This window comes from Thamnophis sirtalis, unplaced genomic scaffold (assembly GCF_051295495.1).
Source record: "Thamnophis sirtalis isolate CommonGarterSnake01/CBP01778 unplaced genomic scaffold, rThaSir2_p1.2 scaffold_8, whole genome shotgun sequence".
NCBI classification, from domain to species: Eukaryota; Metazoa; Chordata; class Lepidosauria; order Squamata; family Natricidae; genus Thamnophis; species Thamnophis sirtalis.
Genome location: NW_028261388.1, coordinates 54,709,477 through 54,728,970, shown reverse-complemented (window position 1 = coordinate 54,728,970; position 19,494 = coordinate 54,709,477). Strand labels below are relative to the sequence as shown.

Sequence of the window (19,494 nt, the reverse complement as noted above, 5' to 3'; positions counted from 1 at the left end):
CTTTTATATCATTCTTAATATTATAAATTGGCTGGAGTTACCTATATGTGAGTTGAGTGGCTATACAAATTTGGATAATAAATAAATATGTAATATTAAATGGCTATTATGATTTGCCAACATAGCAACAATACAAATGTATTGCTATATGATTCTGAACCCATCATATACCATTAGTTTCCGCTTATTCTGAATTGTGTAAAATAGAAGTGAATAGAGCTGGAAGGGACCTTGGAGGCCTTCTAGTCCAGCCCTCTGCTCAAGCAAGAGACCCTATACCATTTCAGACAAGTGGCTGTCCAGTCTTTTCTTAAAAACCTCCAGTGATGAAGCACCCACAATTTCTGAAGGCAAGCTGTTCCACTGATTAATTGTCCTCACTGTTAGGAAGTTTCCCCTTAATTCCAGCTTGCTCGTCTCCTTGATTAATTTCCATCTCCCCCCCTCCTTTTGGGGGGGTCTATTTTCTGTGTGTGGGCAATTCTTTGCATATTCCTTTGGATAATATTGTCTGTTTTCAAATGAACCATGTATTGTGCAATGTTAAAAGTTCATAATGACTATTATTATTCATTTTGTCTTTTGAATGGGCATAATAATTTAAAACAGAAAAACAAAATAATTATTAAATACTTTCTATAGAGAAGATCCAGGTTCAAAGAAAAAGTGCTGGTGTGTATAATGCAAGACAGATAAACTAAGTTGAACAGACGTCCCGATTTTGGCGGGACAGTCACGATTTATAACAATTTGTCCCATGTCCCAGGGCGTTTTTAAAAAGTCCCAATTTTCTGGCTTCATGTTGAAAGCTCAGTGGATTTGTTTAAGAAATCCTAATCGGGGCAAGACAAAAGACACTCTGTCTAACCCTCTCTCTCTGTGTGTCTCAGTACTTTCATTGAAGATATTAAAACTTTAAAGCAAGAAAACAGACACACACCCCCGCCCTTTTACCTCCTTTTATAAGAAAAAATGACCCAGTACCATAGAGCTCCAGGAAATACATTGGCTAGAGAAGTTGTGAGTATTCCTTCCTGGATTTCCCAGAGGGGAGGGGCATGGAGGTTGGAGGTCGGCTCATGTGGAAAAAATGGTGGCAAAGTTTCTTTGAAAAATACTTCCCTAACTAATTTCACCATTTTAATTTGCTCAGTTCTTTATTAAATTATTGACACTGAAGGGAGACAGAACTGTTCCATTGTAGATAGATCTGATTCATATTAAAGAGATTACTAATATCTTCACTTAAAAACCCATAATTTCTAAATAATGAATATGCATATCTAATATTTCAGAATCAACATGAGTTACAACTTTTTTCAATGAAGGCCACATTTGGGGGGGGGAAACATGTCAGAATTAAACTTTTTAGACTATTCAACTCATTCACACTATTTTTGTCTTTCTTGTATACATAGAACTATGCACTTTACCTCATTATTTGTAATACTCAGATGTCACTCATGCTAGGTATGCTAGCCATAAAACTGGATTTCAATAAATGTTTCAAAGTCCATCTATTATCTATCACCCATGCCAAATGTTAATATTTGCAGATGTAAACATAATATCATCCCAAATTTACATTGAAACTTCTATTGTGTGGATTATGCTAACATAGATGTCGTCATTGCATTGATCAACTGAAGAATTATCTCAGAACTTTTGGCTGTACTTACAGTATTTCAAACAATCCTTCTGTTGACATTATATTTATCTCATTTGTGCTATTTTTGTGTTTCTTGCACACAGGGTACTATTCATCCCACTATTATATCACTATATGTAATATTCAGATATAACCTGTACTTGGTATTCTAGCCCAAATACTATTGTCAGCTATAAGTCAATCTTACAGAAATAGAGAAAAATAGAATCTTTAATCAATCCATTAAATTAGTTTTCAATAAATGTTTCAAGTTTCATCTTATTATCTACCACTTATGCCAAATGATTATATTTGCAGAGGTAAACAGCGTAAACAAATGTACACTGAAATTACTGCTTATCAGGTTAGGATTATGCTGATATCTGTAGTCACCACATTGATAATTCTCCCAGAACCTTTGGCAAACAATCCTTCTGTTGACATTATATTGCACCCTGGACATTAAAAGCTGGTAGGTTCAACTTGAGCAGCCTCTCTTGCAGGAAGTATTTGGTTCTATATGCCAAGGCAAAAAAGCAATGCAATTTGGTTCACTGAAGCTCTTCATATTGTCTTGAAACCTCTATGTGTCACTTGCCAAAATTTCTGGGTTCTCATAAATGCTTGCCAAAATTGGAGTAAGGGTATTGAAAGATATGAAAGGCTCATCCTCCTGCAGGAAATTCACAAAGCTTGAACCTTATGAAGGAGGTCCTTCCCAATATGAACTATTCTTACCAAATAGCTATACCAACTCTCCTGGGAGTCCATGCCCCCCCCCCGAAAAACCCTGCACAACAAAGGTAATAAATCTATACAACTCCAGAATAGCAATGAGTTTTGATTCTTCTGAATCTATTCCAGAAGTCAAACTTTGCCAATGTGCCTGTCCAGGCTGCCACTGCACTGAGGTCAATATTGAAGCATCTCTCATTATACCAGTTCCTGGTTGCCTCCTGCTCCAATTGTGAAGTTTTGTGCAAACAGTGAGGAAACCTGAATTGAATGGAATGGAATGTGTTCAGAAATTCCATTAGATGAGCAGTGATCAATGTGCATTTTGCTTCTCATGTAGATTGAAATGACATGTAGTAATGCAAGATTGGAAGTCTTTAAGAAGATGTTGGATAGCCATTTGTCTGAAAGGGTATAGGGTTTCCTGCCTAGGCAGGGGGTTGGACTAGAAGATCTCCAAGTCCCTTCCAACTCTGCTAGTGTATTGTAGTGTATAAGATGAAAACAATCATTTAATACTCTAACAAAAAATTGCAGAGTCTAACAAAAAAAAAAGAACTAACAAAAAGGTGGATTAACAAATTAATGCTCTGTAGGTCTGTACCATTAATAATGATGTTTAATTATTTTTCACAAAATCAATGTTGCAATAAATAATTGAGCCCTAAGTAATTCCTAATAAGAGTTGGCTTTGGCTTAATATAAAAAGTCATAATTTGTGCTCTATGAGAACTTCTAAGCAAAAGGAAGGTATTTTCAATAACCAAATTTTATATTGCTAAACTCACATCTTTTTACTAAATTTCTTTGGGATTGCAATAGGGAATACAAATCCAGACATGTGGCTGGGATTAAGTTTTTGCTGACGGACGGACGGATGGATGGATGGATGGATGGATGGATGGATGAGCGGGTGGGCAGGCGGGCAGGCAGGCAGATTATATAAGAGGTAGATGATGATAGATGATAAAGAAAGAAAGGAAAGAAAGAAAAAGAAAGAAAGGTGGATAGAAAGAGTTGATATGTTACTTTCTTTTTTCTTTCTATATTTTTTTGCTCTTGGTTCTCTTTTATTAAATAAAAGATCTTTTTTTATATAAATAATCTTTTCTTATAATATCTTAAAGTCAATTGATTATTTTCCAGGGAAACACTACAAATGTAGTGCTTGACTTATGACGACAACTGAGCCAAAGGTTTCAGCTGCTAAGTGAGGTATTTGTTAAGTGAGTTTTGCTCCATTTTATGACCTTTCTGACACAATTGTTAAGTGAATCACTGCAGTTGACAAGTTAGCAACTTGGTTGTTAAGTAAATCTGGCTTCCCCATTGACTTTGCTTGACAGAAGGTCACAAAGGTTGGTCACAGAACCCTGGAACACAGCAACTGTCATAAATATGAACCAGTTGCTCAGCATCTGAATTTTGATCACAAGATGCTGGAGATGCTGCAAAGGTTGTAAAAATGCCATTATAATTTTGAACAGTCACTAAACAAACTGTTGTAAGTCAAGGGCTACTGTATAGGGTTTTTAGTCCAACATACTAAATGTTGACTTCCATTTTGCTTAGATCTGCATTTCAAATGCAGTGTTATAGAAATCACTCTAATTTTGGTCTGTATCAAGGTAGTGTGCAAAATATTAGCCAATTTCATTAAATTTCTATTGAAAGAAAACTTTGATATTTTTACAAGTGAAATCATATTCATCAAGGTAACAAAGATCTGTTTTTTATTCTTGCCTAAATATCTTAGCCATTATTTACATTTTTAAGAACAGTTTCTCAGGCAACTTGAAATACCCTGGAATGACATAAGCAGATATAAAATGTTAAGCCAGGATTTAACTTGGCAAAGGAAACCTTATTTAAGTAGCATTTGTTTACTTTTTGACAGTTCTATACTTGTATCTACTTGTATTATATTTTTAAAAATAAAGATTTATTTTAGAAAACAAAATATAAGCAAAATACCAAGATACACCAAAATAACAAAATTATATAAAATATTCCTTAAGAGGAGAAAAAAGAAGAAAAAGAAGAAGAAGAAATATAATATAATATAGATAAACAGTACTTTATTCCAAAGTTGCTTTTTCAGGAGGCAACTGGATTTTCTGTTTTTTCTTTGAAGAAGTTTTGCTTCTCATCCAAGAAGCTTCTTCAGCTCTGACTGGATGATGGGGAATGGAATGATTTAAAGTCTTGCAGACAACATCCCATGCTTTACAGGAATATCAGAAAATCTCTGGAGGATTTTCAACCAACACAACATACATGTACACTTCAAAACGAAGAATACACTAAGGCAGAAACTTGTCCACCCAAGGAGGATAAAATACCCAGAAACAAATTGAGCAACGTGATATATGCAGTACAACTCAGTGAGCCAAAAACCACTATATAAACACATGGCACAACATAGGAAAACAAACCTATCAGGATAAAATTTAGCAGTCCATCTACATTTAAAAGACAAAGGCAACTCTTGAAAACAGCAATGTCCACATTTGGACAGAGAGAGCCGCTAGTTTGAAGGAGGGGTTAAAGAGGCCATCTATGTCAAAACTGAACAGCCCTCTCTCAACAGAGCAGGAGGGATACAACATCATCCATCTCCAACATACAACACTGTCCTTTCAACAGTTTCAAGAAGGCTGCACACCCATTTATACCACTCAGGTGACCCTGATGACACACATAAACTTCCAGATGGCCTTAACAAGACACCTCTTGGATGAGAAGCAAAATGTCTTCAAAGAAAAACCAGAAAGTCCAGTTACCTTTTGAAAAAGCACCTTTGGGACAACCATGACCTGGATGACTGAGAATCTCCATAGACAAAACTACTTTATCTATTAAAGTTATAAATTTACTAATAACTTATTAGTCAACTTTAATATTGGACTAGCACATAGCATACACTATTGCAGTATTATTAAATAGCATATCTCTGCCAAAGTAGAACATACGACTTTATCCTGTGATAGCTAACCTATAAAATACAGTAAGACATATTCTGAGTCATACCACTGATCCATTGATTCCAGTATTTTAAACAGGTATTTTATTGGCAGGTATCCACTAAATTTATAGTCAGATTCTGAGTCCTATCAGAGAGGTCACCTGTGACTTTCTGCACGTGATATGCTCTGCCACTGTTCCCCCCCACCCGTCATCCCCCCGTTGATTCTTTTTGTGGAACTTAAGTGAATTAAAGATCAGTATAAAGATGAGGCAACTACATTTTGCGTTGGTGTGTGGCCCTCTAGCATACTACGTTAAGGAATGGGGTGCAGCACCATCCAAAATCTCCAACTAGGCTTCACAAGTGGGGACAGTCCACAGTCATCTTGATTGCAAAGCAATTTTAAGAGCTACCCTGTTTTCCCAAAAATAATAAGACCACCATGAAAATAAGGCCAAGTGCTTATTTTGAGGGTCAAAAGAAAATAAGAACCTGTCTTATTTTTGGGGAAACATAGTATTGATGGCAAGTCCTCCAGATTATAATTATAGAGTCAGGCATTCGCAACCAACTATAGAATATCAATTAAAATGAACTTTCATTTAATATTTGTATTGGCTGTTGGGATTTCCTGCAGGTGTCAATGTATTATTTCACACTTGCCTATTGTTTGGCTAAAAATGCCATTTTTTCATGATCTAGAACATTTCTTAATATCCATTGAACACCTTAGATTTACTCCATGTCCTTTACTAATAATAATAGTTATATTACTATTCACAATATAGGCACAGTAATGATTATGTTTTAGTTATATAAGCTAGTGTTCCAATGGCCTAGTCTGGCTAGTAAAATTGTGAATAAATATAAAAGAATGTATTAAATTTGTTTGTTGTACTTATTCTAGTAAAACCAAACACTTCTTTATCACTGTATGTCTAGCATTATGTATTGGTGGCATTGTATTGGGTTAGCTACTCCTTTCTGTCTTTTACAAAAAACATATTTTCAGCTTAAGCAATTGCAAACTTTTTTTTCAGTAAGCAAAATATTTTGGGCATAGAAAACATCATAATAAATACAAAGCTTTCTTATGTTGTGAGAGAAATAGGGCTCTATACAATTGCATGTTCTTCTCTTGTGAAACAAACTTTCTGTATACTAAAATCATTGGCCTTTAACTTGAGCCTATTTTATTGTCCCACAGAGTAACAGAACAGGATTCTAGTATAGATATTCCTCATATAGTGTGCTTCATGTAACAACAATTCACAATTATTTCAGCGATGGAAATATATCTTTGTGACCAATCCTTGCATTTATGACCTTTACATTTCTGTGAAGCAAGGGAAAGCTGAAGTAAGATTTTAAGGACAGTTGTGCTTTCACTTAGCAATAGCTTTATTTAGAAACCAGCTTGCTGATCTTAACTTGGTCAGTAAACAAGGACTACCTGTATTTCATGGCACAATTCAGCCTTCCATCCTTCCAAGGTCAGTAAAATGAGGCTCCAGATTGTTGTGGGCAATATGCTGACTCTCTAAATCACTTAAAGAGGTCTGTAAAGCACTGTAAATAGCAGTATTGTTGCTATTTGATATTGGATACAAAAGTCAGAAATCATACAAATGAATTTTTAGGGTCCAAAAAAGATTAAAATGTCTATCTTGCACAATTTATAAAAGAGACATATTTAGGAAGCAAGAAAAAAACCTTTCACCCAAACCCCACAAAAGCCATTAAGTGAGGCAAAAAGTAGCATTAATAGGGGGAGTTTGAGTGGTAGCATAAGAAATATACATTTCTTTGAAATAGATGACTCTTGGTTGCGACAAATGGAAACTTTTGTATTCCTCTTCGGCGGTTCTGTTCCGGTGTCCTGTTTGCACTTGAATAATGGATTAAGCACAGTCTAATTGAGCTATTCTGATCGGCTGTTATCACATGATACCACATTCAAAATTATTCCTATAGGATTGCATAGGTCATATTCATTTCAGGTGTCCATCTACATGAGTGTCTCTGTACAGAGATTAAAATAATACTTACAAGCTTTCATAGAGGGAGGTATAACCTTAAAGTTTAAATTTGAATTAGGAGATTTGGTATAAAAGAATCTCTCAGGTTTGAATAACTGAGTAGTATTTAAAATAAAAGACTGCAAATAAATTTACAAAATGTATTTATTAAAGTAGCAGACATAAAGGTAAGTATACAGGCTTTGTATATCTAATTGAAGACTGTGGTTTTATTTGGCATATATTGAAAGCAAATTGTTCAGTTTCTCTTTCAGCTCTTCCCACTTCACAAATCACCTACAATAGTGGTAATGTTCACTTAATTTTAGTATGATATAGAAAGTCAAAAACAATAGCTATAAAAATAGTTCCTCTTTCCTATATGTTTATAAGACAAATAGCATTCTTTGGAATGAAGATTTATAATAAACATACCCAAAATTCAGCAGTTTCTAAAAGCACATCAGCAAAGTTTCTGTATTTATTTTTAGCTCTTAGTCTGTCCAAATCAATCTATTTTATAGCAGCAATTTTACTTGCTACAATTACTGAAGTATTAAGCATTGTAAAAAATTTAAAAGGCCGTTCCTATAGCAAAATTCTAGCAAATTTTGTAGACTCAAAAAATATCCAAATCATTGAAGATCCAAGTATTATTGTATTACAATCGATAGTGTTTTCTGGTTTCTTTCTTTCTCTCCCTTCCTTCCTTTGTCTCTCCCTTTTTTCTTTCTCTCCCTCATTTCAAGTCCACATTCAGAGCTTCCAGGCTAACTATCCAAAGGGAAATTGAATGAATAAGTTTTCTGCCAAGTAGATGTGTGAAGTTGAATGTTGGATTGAAAGCTATTGTAAGAATTAGAGATCTGCAGAAGCAACTTCATGGAGACATGAGTTTTAAGAAAGGGATATTTTGCACTGTATGATCCATTCAGTATTTAAAAATTACAGTACATATAAGGAAGATTCTGATCAAAGAACATGTTTGGTTTACTTTCTTACATGGCTAAAAGTTTTCTACCTTTTTAAAAGCAAGTGATATTAATTGTGGAACTGGGAGGCAGAGCAAAAATACATCCAATTACAAAATCACTGGTGAATGTTCTTCCCTCTTGAAATGATGCAAATGGTTTGCAATAGCAACATAAATGTAATAAGAAGTTCTCAGAGGCCCGATAATCTGAGTATCAGCTGCTTTGGTTCTGCCTTTCACCTCCAGCATTTCATGGACCAATATATTTATAGAAAGATTCCAGCTAGAATGCCAAGAGAAAATAAGGAGTGAGTGCATTTGATGAGTTACAGGACATCACATTTGCAGCCCACTTATCATCTTTCAATCCACTTGTGCTGTCAGTATTAGGTTAATGTAGGAGATGACCAGGCTGAGCCTGAGGGAGGGGTCAAATGTGTCACCAGTCATAAGTCCCTTCGCACCCACAAGAGATCTACATCCAGCCTACCTTGAATTCTGTTGACTTATCTACCACCAATTTGCCTTGACTGTTAGTAGTTCAGATTCATGTAGAGAGCATTAGCATACAATAAACATATATTCATTTGAACTGCCTGGACTCTGATTTCCTGCACTTGTTATTTAGGCTGAGAATAAAGCCAGGACCAACTCTAGTCAGTTGCAAAGCAAAAGAAGGACGGGACTCCTTGTTTTCCCTCAGCCATTTAATAGTAGCTATAAGCCTCTAAACAGTCACTTCAGTGGATTTTGGGGGGACTTAGGAAGCTAGCTGTTGAGAAAAATAATTCACTAATTAGCAAAACTTACATGTATTTCAATCATGGAAGGCTCGGTAGTTAAAACACTCAGTCCTCCTTTTGATGTCATAGGTCCCAGCCTTGTGTTTGTATCGGCAGACCAAAAGTCCTGCTATTCCCAGCGCGAGAACAAGTACGCCAATAACAATGAGGACGATATAGCCTACTCCCATACCACTTTTTTTCTTTTCCTTTAATCCAGCTGAAGCAAAAGAAATTGAAAAAATTACCATTGCTATAAATTGAATGCTATTATATAAAATGTGATCAGATCATTATAATACTGCCTCACTGCAGGAGTGCAATCATATGCATGGAAATAAACTCATTACAAAGGATTTACTGTAATCTGTACAGTTTAGATAATTGTAGTTTATTTGTAATTTAGAATGATAAATGACACAGAGAAAATTGCAGTCTTAATAGATCTCATTTTGTAGAAATAATCTATTTTCTTCTTGTTATGGTCAATGAAGCTGTATTTGTGAAGCTGTAAAAAAAAAAACCAATCAATTACAAGGTACATTTTGAGCTTTTTTATGTCAAGTTAGACTAGCTTTGAGAGCCAGTTTGATGCAGTGGCTAAGGCATCAGGTAGAAACCAGGAGACCATGAGTTCTAGTCCTGCTTAGGCATAAAGCCTTCTGACCTTCGACGAGCCATTTTTGCTAGTCAAAATGGAAATGGCAAACTACTTCTGAAAACCTGCAGGGACTTGTCCAGGCAGTTTCTAAGTATCAGTCACAATGAAATGGGATGGAATAGAAAGGAAGGGGAGGGGAGGGAAAGAGAAAAACTAGCTACAAATAATTCTAGGGTAGTTTATTTTGATTAGCAAGAGCTCCCCTAGTTGCTAGGGGAAAGGAGATTTGTTTATTTTATTCTATCACTCACGATACCATAGATTGCCTATATGGTGTTCTGCAGGAATCTCATCTTCACTGCTAGAATGATTCCAGTTTTTCTTTTGTATGTGTTCTGTATTTTGAAATGAGCTGCTGCTACTGCTGCTAAGAGAGCTAAAATGGACAGAGCCTCCCAGCAGAAAAACAAGAAACTCTAACCTTAACCCTGAGATTGTTAGAGGACAGGTAGCATCACAAGAGGTTGACTGGAGGGCCTAAAAGTAAAATATTCCTTACATACTGTTAGATACTAGCTTCATTTATAGTGGTTTCCATCAAGGTCCTCTGTTCCAGCGGGGACAGAGGTTTAATCTCATTGCTGTTGTTGCCTTTAGCCTGAGTGTGCCTTTCCATTACCCGATCTAACATTGGTGACGAGGGTGGGATTGGAAGGCAACTAGGTAAACCAAAAAGAATGTAGCAATCCAGCAAGTAAATCCAGCCCGGAGCTCAGCGCGGCTTTGAGCACCCATTTTTGAGTGGCAAACTCAAAATGCCCTCAGAACACAAAATGGCCATGCATCCCCCACTGACTCCATATGATCCAGTCACAAAGCACTGGGACTCGCATATGCTGAGGTTCGACTGCTTCCTCGAAGACAATGACCTCATAGGCCTTTCTGAAGACCGCAAGAAGAACACGTTCAGTTACTATGGATGGAAAGTGTTCAAAACTGCCAAAGACCTGTCAGAGCTGACGCCGCCACAATCAGTCGCTTGGTCCATGCTCCAGCAGACGCTGAGAACTTACTACGCTCCCAAGCCATCTAAGCACATCCACTGGCACAAATTTAAAATTCGCAACCAGAAGGAAGGTGAGTCAATCAACAAGTACGTTGTGATGCTACGAAAGGCCGCAACGTACTGTGAGTTCTGAGACCTTGATGAGCTTATTCTTGACCGCATCATATGTGGTGTGCGGGACATTAATTTACAGAGGAGGTTATTTGCCAAATCTATCCTCATTCTACAAATTGCCTTGGACAAATCCAGGGCATCAGAATCAGCCGTCAAGTCAACAGAAACCCTGCAGCTCCAAAACACTCCACAAGCTGCGTGAAAGCATACATGCGTACCTCGCAAGGCTGCAGAGGCCAAGAGCTGAGAAGGTGAAGAACATGACAGCTGCCGCATGCGCAGTAGCCGCACCAAGCCGGCGCACAAATTCGAACCATGATTCCCGCCTTGCGTTAGCTGCGGAGGAGACCATGCCCGATTGGCTTGCCATATCCGCAACGCTATATGCCAGGGCTGTGAGCGAAAGGGGCACATCGCCAAAGTTTGCAGAAGCGAGCACCCCACGGCGACCTGGCAGCCAAGAAGCCGAGCTAACCGCCAGCAGAGACCCAACCAAGGGGCATGGCAGAAGCCACCATGGCACTCAGAGGGCGACACTAGAGTCACCTACCACACCTCCATCGGCCAAGTCTGCACTAGGCGGCCAAAAAAACTGAAGGTCACAGTCCTCATCGAGGACTCTCCATGCGAAATGGAGATCGACACGGGGTCATCACTGACCATCATGCGATGGTCCACGCTAAAGCAGGCTATCCCTAGCCTGAAGAAGCAGCTTCTACGCACCCCTGACATCCGCCATCATGATTACTAGGGGAATCGGGTCCCCATCGTGGGCCAGGGCACCTTCCGGGTGCAATTCAAAAAATACAGCACCCAGCTTCCAGTGACGGTGGTCAGCAGTGACCTGCAGAGCCTCCTCAGGCTTGACTGGTTTGAAGCCCTGGGCCTAGAAGTGACTGGTGTCAACGCCTTGAAAGATGAGAGCGCTGAAGCAATTTTTAATGTGTTTGAGGACGTCTTCAGCACCGGTCTGGGTAAGTATGTGGGGACTTCAATCTCTTTTAATTTGGACCCCAACATAGCCCCAATAAGGCTAAAACCCAGGAGAGTACCTTTCGCTCTCTGCCCAAATATTGATCTGGAAATTAACAAGCTCGTAGGCCAGGTAATCCTAGAGCCGGTTGATCACGCATGCTGGGAGAACCCAATAGTGACACTTGTCAAATCAGATGGGTCTGTCTGCATCTGCACGGACTATAAATGCACAATCAATAAAGTGTTACAATAAAGCGCTTACCCTGTACCCACTGTACAGCATTTATTACATTCTTTAGGCCACGGCAAATTATTCGCTAAATTGGACATGGCACAGGCATACCAATAATTGCCTATAGATGGCACCATTGTGACACACAGGGGTGCATTCAAACGTCACCACCTGCAATTTGGAGTTAGTATCACCCCTGGACTGTTCCAAAGCATCATGGAACAGCTTTTGCAGGGGATTCTAGGAGTCGTCCCCTATTTTGACGACATCTTGGTATCGGCTGCAAATGAGGCGCAACTTTTCAAACATTTGCTAACTGTTTTGACCAAAATTTGAAACAAGGGCCTCCGTCTCAAAAAAGAAAATGCCAAATTAATGTGCCAAGGGTTGAATTATTAGGATACCTAATTGACGGCTCTGGAATTCACTCGACCATGAAAAAAATTCAAGCAATTCAGGATACCCCTATACCTCATAATCAAACCGAGCTGCAGGCGTTCCTCTGGCTCCTTAATTTCTACACTGTCTTTCTTAAACAGAAATCCACCGTTGTTGAGCCCTTACATCATGTCCTGGCGAAGAACGCGAAGTGGTCCTGGGGCAGACCTAAGGCTGCCACATTTGCCGCGGTAAAAAGACTCCTGTCAGCGGACATGTTCCTGGTGCAGTACAGCCAGACCCTGCCACTGCTGCTGACCTGTGACACATCCCCATTTGGCGTTGGAGCCATCCTAAGCCACCACAAGCCCAACGGAACCGAGGCTCCCATAGCCTTTTACTCTGGGACCTTGTCCGCTGCCGAACGGAATTACAGCCAGCTGGACTGGGAGGCTTTGGCTGCAGTGGATGGAGTAAAAAGGTTCCATGAGTACCTATATGGCCGTGATTTCGATCTAATTATACACCACAAACCACTACTAGGGTTGCTGGCTGGGGACCGACCTACTCCAGTATTACTTTCTCACAGATGACCAAATGGACCATTTTCCTAGCTGCCTACTTCTACCGGTTCATCCACTGACCAGGCTCCACTTTGGGGCACACCGAGGCTTGAGCCGTTGCCCGCTGCCAGAACATCTTGCTGACCCTACCCCCGAGACGCCAGTCCTTCTCATTGACTGCTTGGAGACTGGTCCTGTATCATCCTGTGACGTTGCCCACCACTCTGCAAAAGACTCCCCCATCAAACAAATTTTGAACTGGGTGTGGAGGGGGTGGCCCAAGGAGCCTGTTGGGTCTGAATTCAAAATATACCATTGTAAGCGTGAGGAATTGTCTGTTGTCAATGGCTGTTTGCTGTGGGGGGGGACCGGGTCGTTGTTCCACATAAACTGCGCATTGCAGTATTAGAGGCTTTGTGCGTAGGGCATCCTGGAATTATCAGGATGAAGTCTTTGGCCAGGAGTTATGTGTGGTGGCCTAACATGGACAGGGAGATTGAAGAATGGGTGGCTACCTGCACACCGTGCCAGGAGTCCAAACCAGCTCCCCCAGAGGTGCCCACTAAGGAGTGGGAGCCACCTCAAGCACCATGGTACACATTGATTTTGCTGACCCAGTTCATGGCTAGACATTCCTCGTAATTGTGGACGCCTACTCGAAATGGCTAGACGTAGTCCTGATAACTTCCACTATGGCAGAAGCAGTCATCAAGGTACTACGGAGACTTTTCTCCACACATGGCCTGCCCGATTTCCTGGTCTCTGACAACGGGCCCCAATTCATGGCCATGCAATTCGAGACCTTCTTAGCAGTACAGGGAATCAGATATGCCCTGGTCACGCCATTCCATCCGGCCTCCAATGGTCAGGCGGAGAGAATGGTGAGATCTGCAAAAGAGGCCCTCTCCAGATGGGCCTGGGAGATTGGCAAACACAGATTGACCACTATTCGCTAATTCAACACATCACGCCAAGTGCCACTACAGGGAGAAGCCCCTCCAAGCTTCTCATGGGTCATCGGCTAAGGTCCCACTTAGACCGGCTACACCCAAACTATTCTGCCGCATCGCCCCCTGACTCCACAAGCAAAATTTGGAACTTTAGTGTAGGGGATTCAGTTTACACCCACAATTACGCCGGGGGACTCTGTGGATTCCTGCCACAGTGATAGGCATCACCAGGCCTCGCTCTTATCTTGTAGCGCTCGAGGATGGTCGGAATTGGAGAAAGCACGTTGACCAACTCCATAGCTGCCTCTCCAACTCCACTCCTAGGCAGCCAGAGGTAACTCCTGCTTAAGTTATCGAAAGCCCTACCCAAAAGGAGCACGATGTCACTCCTTCCATAGCCAACTCAAACCCGAAGTCATTGGGATACTTAGCTTCTTGTGTTGCAAGCCCGGAGTGAGCTTCGAGTGAACCGGCTCTAGAAGCTCCAGCCGTGGCCTGTGAAAGGTTCCAGGAGCTTCCACCAAGCAGAGCTGCAGAGCAAACAGGTCCATCCAACCTGTCTGAAGAACACCCTCCAACTGAACTGCGCAGGTCAGGCAGAGCTACCAAAAAGCCCGCCTACCTGTGTGACTATATAACCAGTAGGATTACTCCATCTAAGAGGGGAGGGGTGTTAGATACTAGCTTCAGTTATAGTGGTTTCCACTTTCTCATTGGTCGAAGGGTCTGACAGCTCCCTATAAAAGGACTGCTGTCAGACTCAACCTTTGCTGGATTGTACATACTTGTTCTGTTACAATAAAGAGCTGTTGTTGCCTTTTGCCGGAGTGTGCTTTTCCATTACCCGATCTAACACATACAATTATCTCTCTGTAGGATGTTGAAGAACAGTACGATTACCATATTTTGCTGTATTTTGATATATACTTATTGTTGAAGCTGTATTCAGTTCTACCATGATTTTAGATTGCAGAAAAATGGGAGAGCATTCATTAAGGACAGTGTAGCACACCGGGCAACTTAACAGCATCTATATAGTACTAAAACTCTTGTTTGTCTGTGTGTAACCTTTAACTGGTTGAAATGGTGCAGCACAGAGCAATCATTTTTCAACCAATGTATCTCAAATGGGCTAATTTCAGAATACACTCAGAATCGAAAAATTCCCATAAAATTCACACTTGGCAAATTTTATAAACAGTTTTACGATATAAAAATGATTGCAAACATTTTATGACATAATAATTCAAAGTGTCATAAAACATTTTTTGTGGTCAACTCCTGGTGTTTGACTGTGTTGTACAGTTCAACACAGGTTATATTCAAGGCAGCTACATCTCTGAATATCTCCCTAAATTTTTAACAAGTTTTCCAGTGAAACAATATATTGATTTTTAAGAGCTTTTCCAGGAAAGCAGTACAATGAAGCACTGCCATTGTTGAAGGCATTGAGGAACCTGGTAAGGAAATAACTGTGAAATGATGATCCAATGTCACAGGTTGTCTAATTGTAGCTATGAATTCTAGCTACTAGATGCCTCTCATCATGGAGCTTGAGCAAGGAGAAAGTGATGTCCTTGCATTATTAGTATCAGATTTCACTTGGTGATGTGTGTCCTCCCACACACACACACACACACACTTGGGATTGGGGAAGAAATTCATTTAGTCCACATTTGAATGCACATTTATTTACTTTCAGATTTTTAGCCAACACATCAAATGAAACAGTAAGCAGCTGAGATTTGTAGTTTAAATTTTATAATGAACCTCATCAGTAACAACAGAATATAAATCCTAGGCAGAAATCTGGACTAAAAGGCCTACATACATAAAAAATATGTTTAAAAAATCAGTATGGAAACTCATTTACAAAAACTGGACATACACAAAATGATAAAGAAAACGTACAGTTCTGAGAAATGTGCACAATATTTAAACATTTTAATTGAAACTTTTAGAGTAATTATTATATTCAACTAACCAAATGCAACACGTTTGAAGAAGTGGAAACAAACCAAATTACCCTTATCCCAAACTTAATGCATTTCTAATGATGCGGCATTAAGAAGAACTAAGCCTGTCAGATTTGCCCATTCCTACGCTGAGCTTTGTAGTAGAAAGGTTCTGGCTTCTCTTGGTTGACTCCGTGTAAGGTTGCACTCACAGCGTGTCCATTTTCAATAATTCTGTGCTCTCTTTCAACATTAAACCATTTACCTGGTGACTTCCTACTGAAGCTCTGACTTACCTAGTGGTTTACCACTGAATTTGCGAAGGGGACCCCAAGTTGTTTTGGGTGTATCAATAATTTCACCTGTTTTCCAAAAACGGAAACCCTGGCAATTCTGCAAGAATGAAACACACTTATGAAATCACTATTTTGAGAATAAATGTGTTCTACGTTATGACTAATAGGTAATAAACCTCTTAGAGATCCTTTAAAAACACTATTGCCATATAATCACATATATAAGTCAAGTTATCAGGTTATAACTTTGAAGGCACTCTTAGATAGAATTTGGGGGGGGGTGTCTAGTGTAATAGGATATAGTAACTTCAAGTCTGAGGTTACTTACATCTCTGAGACCTCCTATGCTACCTAACATTAAAGGGAATAATATTCATGATTCTTTTCTACCTATAAATCTCTTTGCAATCACAGACTTAGGATGCAACCAAAAATGCTAAATTCTCTATAGCTGCTATATATTCCCATAGAAGTCAGCAAGTTCTAAAAACCACAGCCCTCTATCTGCTTCAATGACAGCGTTCAAAGTATTTATAGCACTTTTAGCATTTTAAGCATTTATACATAAGATTTGTTGCTTAACAGAATTTCTGTGTTGCTGAGCAGAATTTCTGTCAGAGATCGAAGCTTATTTACATTAGAATCTTATGATGATCTCATTGTAAAATCATTTAAGATTCTTATGTAGATAAACACCAAAATGGAAATAACAGCAAACAGTATAGGTAAAGGTAAAGGTTCCCCTTGCACATATGTGCTAGTTGTTCCCAAGTATAGGGGGCGGTGCTCATCTCCGTTTCAAAGCTGAACAGCCAGATGTCTCTGTGGTAATGTGGCTGGCATGACTAAATGCCAAAGGCACATGGAACACTATTACCTTCCCACCAAAGGTGGGTCCTATTTTTCTACTTCCATTTTTATATGCTTTCGAACTGCTAGGTTGGCAGAAGCTGGGAGCTCACTTTGTTACAAGGCACTAGGGATTCAAACCGCCAAACTGCCAACCTTTCTGATTGGCAAGCTCAGTGTCTTAGCCACTGAGCCTACATAGCACTTAATATTCTTTTTGTTAACTATTGCATTTCCAGTTTTTGTTGAAGAAAATTATGGATTAAGTTTATCTCTGACCTCTGTACTATTTTGTTTTGGTTTATAAAGTACCATATTCTGGGAACAGACAAAACAATCGTTCTGTTTCTTTTAAAATCATTTTGTTTTCCAACTGAGCAAGACTCCTTACCGTTCTACAAGTGCTTTTAGGAAGTTCAACACAAATTTGGATTTTGCAATGTAAGTAAACCACTGAACCATTGACAAATGAAAATATTTTCAGTTTAAATCGGGCTCGGTTGGCTATCCCATTTGCAATCACGTTGGTGTTTGTATTTGGAACTGGACAACTGAAAAAGAAAGCTCAATTAAACATTTAAAGAAGCATAGAATTTGATCTATATGGATTTACAGTTCTATTTATAATCAGACAAAAATGTGGTTATTTTCCAAAAAGAGAGTATCAAAGTAATGCTGTTCCATTGCAGCTATTAAATGGCTGATAGTTCTAGTAAAGATAGAAACATATTTCACTAGTTATAAATTTCTTCTGTTTTATAGAGATCTGATGACATCTAAGAGGGATATGCATCAACAAGTGACTTATATAAATTCAAATAAATAAATAAATAAAAAATAGCATCATATTGTTCTTTGAGCATACTTCATAATATATACAATTGCCCACTGGAGACCGAAGCCATTATTCTTCCTCTCCTTCTTACTGCAGAAGTAACCAAGAAGCAGCTCCCCAAGTTGAGATACTTCAACTCAGACATTCAGCCATTGTCCACCTGTCATCTGTTTCCTGACAGGTACTCTCCTCCATCAACACATATACAAAATTCCCTTGCTTCTACCTTCGCCAACTTCTCAAACAGTGAAGTTTGTAAAAGCAAACCTCGCCACTGGTATAACATATACCTGCATTTAATTCACTGAAAGTCTGCAGACATGTATATTAGAAAGAGGAATGGTTTTTCTCACCTATTTTCGTTTCATTCCTACCCTAGCCTACTTCTTCATTTCTTCGATTTGATTGCTAAAATTATCTATGTGGAATGATGGAACAGCTCAAGCACTAAAACTAGAAACCAAAAATTCAGAATGCATTTCTTCTGAAATGTTTCCCCATTTTATAAATATTATCTAAATAATTTTCATAACCAAGTATATGAATATAATTAAAACAAATATACCTAGCAGCTAAGAGGCTGAAGCCAAGAAATAATAGCTTGGATTAACTAATAAATTGAAATGTCACCATTACAAAAAAGAGTAGATTTACATTGCCGGTGTTTCAACTTTAAGATTATAAAAGCTGATACCACTCTATAAATTTTTTGTCTTTATTATTCACAAGGTTTGTAATAACATCTTAATACATTGTGTATACTATACCCGCCATGTATAAAATGAAATGAGCGAGGATCCATTGAGTTATTGGTTGGGGTTGCCCAACATTGGCTAACAACCACTTTGAGTTTCTTGCTTCTTGTTTGAACTCCCACCTCAATTACTATATTATCACTGCCAGAGATGCTGAAATTTTGTGGAATTGGAGAATTGCCAATAAGCAATCGCATTTCTGTTAAGAAATGTCCAGATCCATGTAAATCTTCAAAAATGGTATAAATTCTGAAAGACAATGAGCCATTGTTAACATTGGTAGACTAGTTTTATAAACTATGTCCTGTGTCTGCACAGAAACATTATTATTTTTACAAAAGAATAAAGTGCCCCCTTGTTCAGTTTTCAGCCAAGGAAATAAAAAAGATACCACTTTTTACTTGTGCAATGTCTAAAAAAAATTAAAGACAGTTGCATAAATATTAACAGAATGTGAATAATTAAAATCAAAGATTATTAGAATTTGATTACTATATCGGTGTCAACAAATTAAAAGCTTTTGGTTTTTAAAAAATCTATTTCACATACTTTATTAGGACTGTCTTACTATTTTTACTCCTTTCTATAGGGAAATTTCTTAGAAGGATGTAATTTGACTACAAATCTTCATAAACCTGAAATATTTCATGTAAGTAAAGTTTACTCTGTCTTGCAAATAGCAATAGCAATAGGCTTATATACAGTTTCATAGTGCTTTACGGTCTTCTCTAAGTGATTTACAGAGTTAGCATATTCCTCCCAACAATCTGAGTCCTCATTTTACCAACCTTGGAAGGATGG

General features: G+C 38.7%; 1 protein-coding gene across 1 annotated transcript in view; it reads right to left on the bottom strand.

The window, feature by feature from the left end:
- Positions 1 to 7,516: 7,516 nt before the first annotated feature.
- UMODL1 (uromodulin like 1) overlaps positions 7,517 to 19,494 on the bottom strand; it is a 46,410-nt gene continuing 34,432 nt past the window's right edge. The window contains exons 14-18 of the mRNA XM_014061595.2: positions 18,706 to 18,942; positions 17,495 to 17,654; positions 16,255 to 16,351; positions 9,153 to 9,344; positions 7,517 to 8,625 (exon numbers count right to left, since the gene is read on the bottom strand). Of these exons, the coding sequence (XP_013917070.2) occupies positions 9,160 to 9,344; positions 16,255 to 16,351; positions 17,495 to 17,654; positions 18,706 to 18,942 (679 nt within the window). The 3' untranslated portion in view covers positions 7,517 to 8,625; positions 9,153 to 9,159. The remainder of the gene's footprint in view (positions 8,626 to 9,152; positions 9,345 to 16,254; positions 16,352 to 17,494; positions 17,655 to 18,705; positions 18,943 to 19,494) is intronic.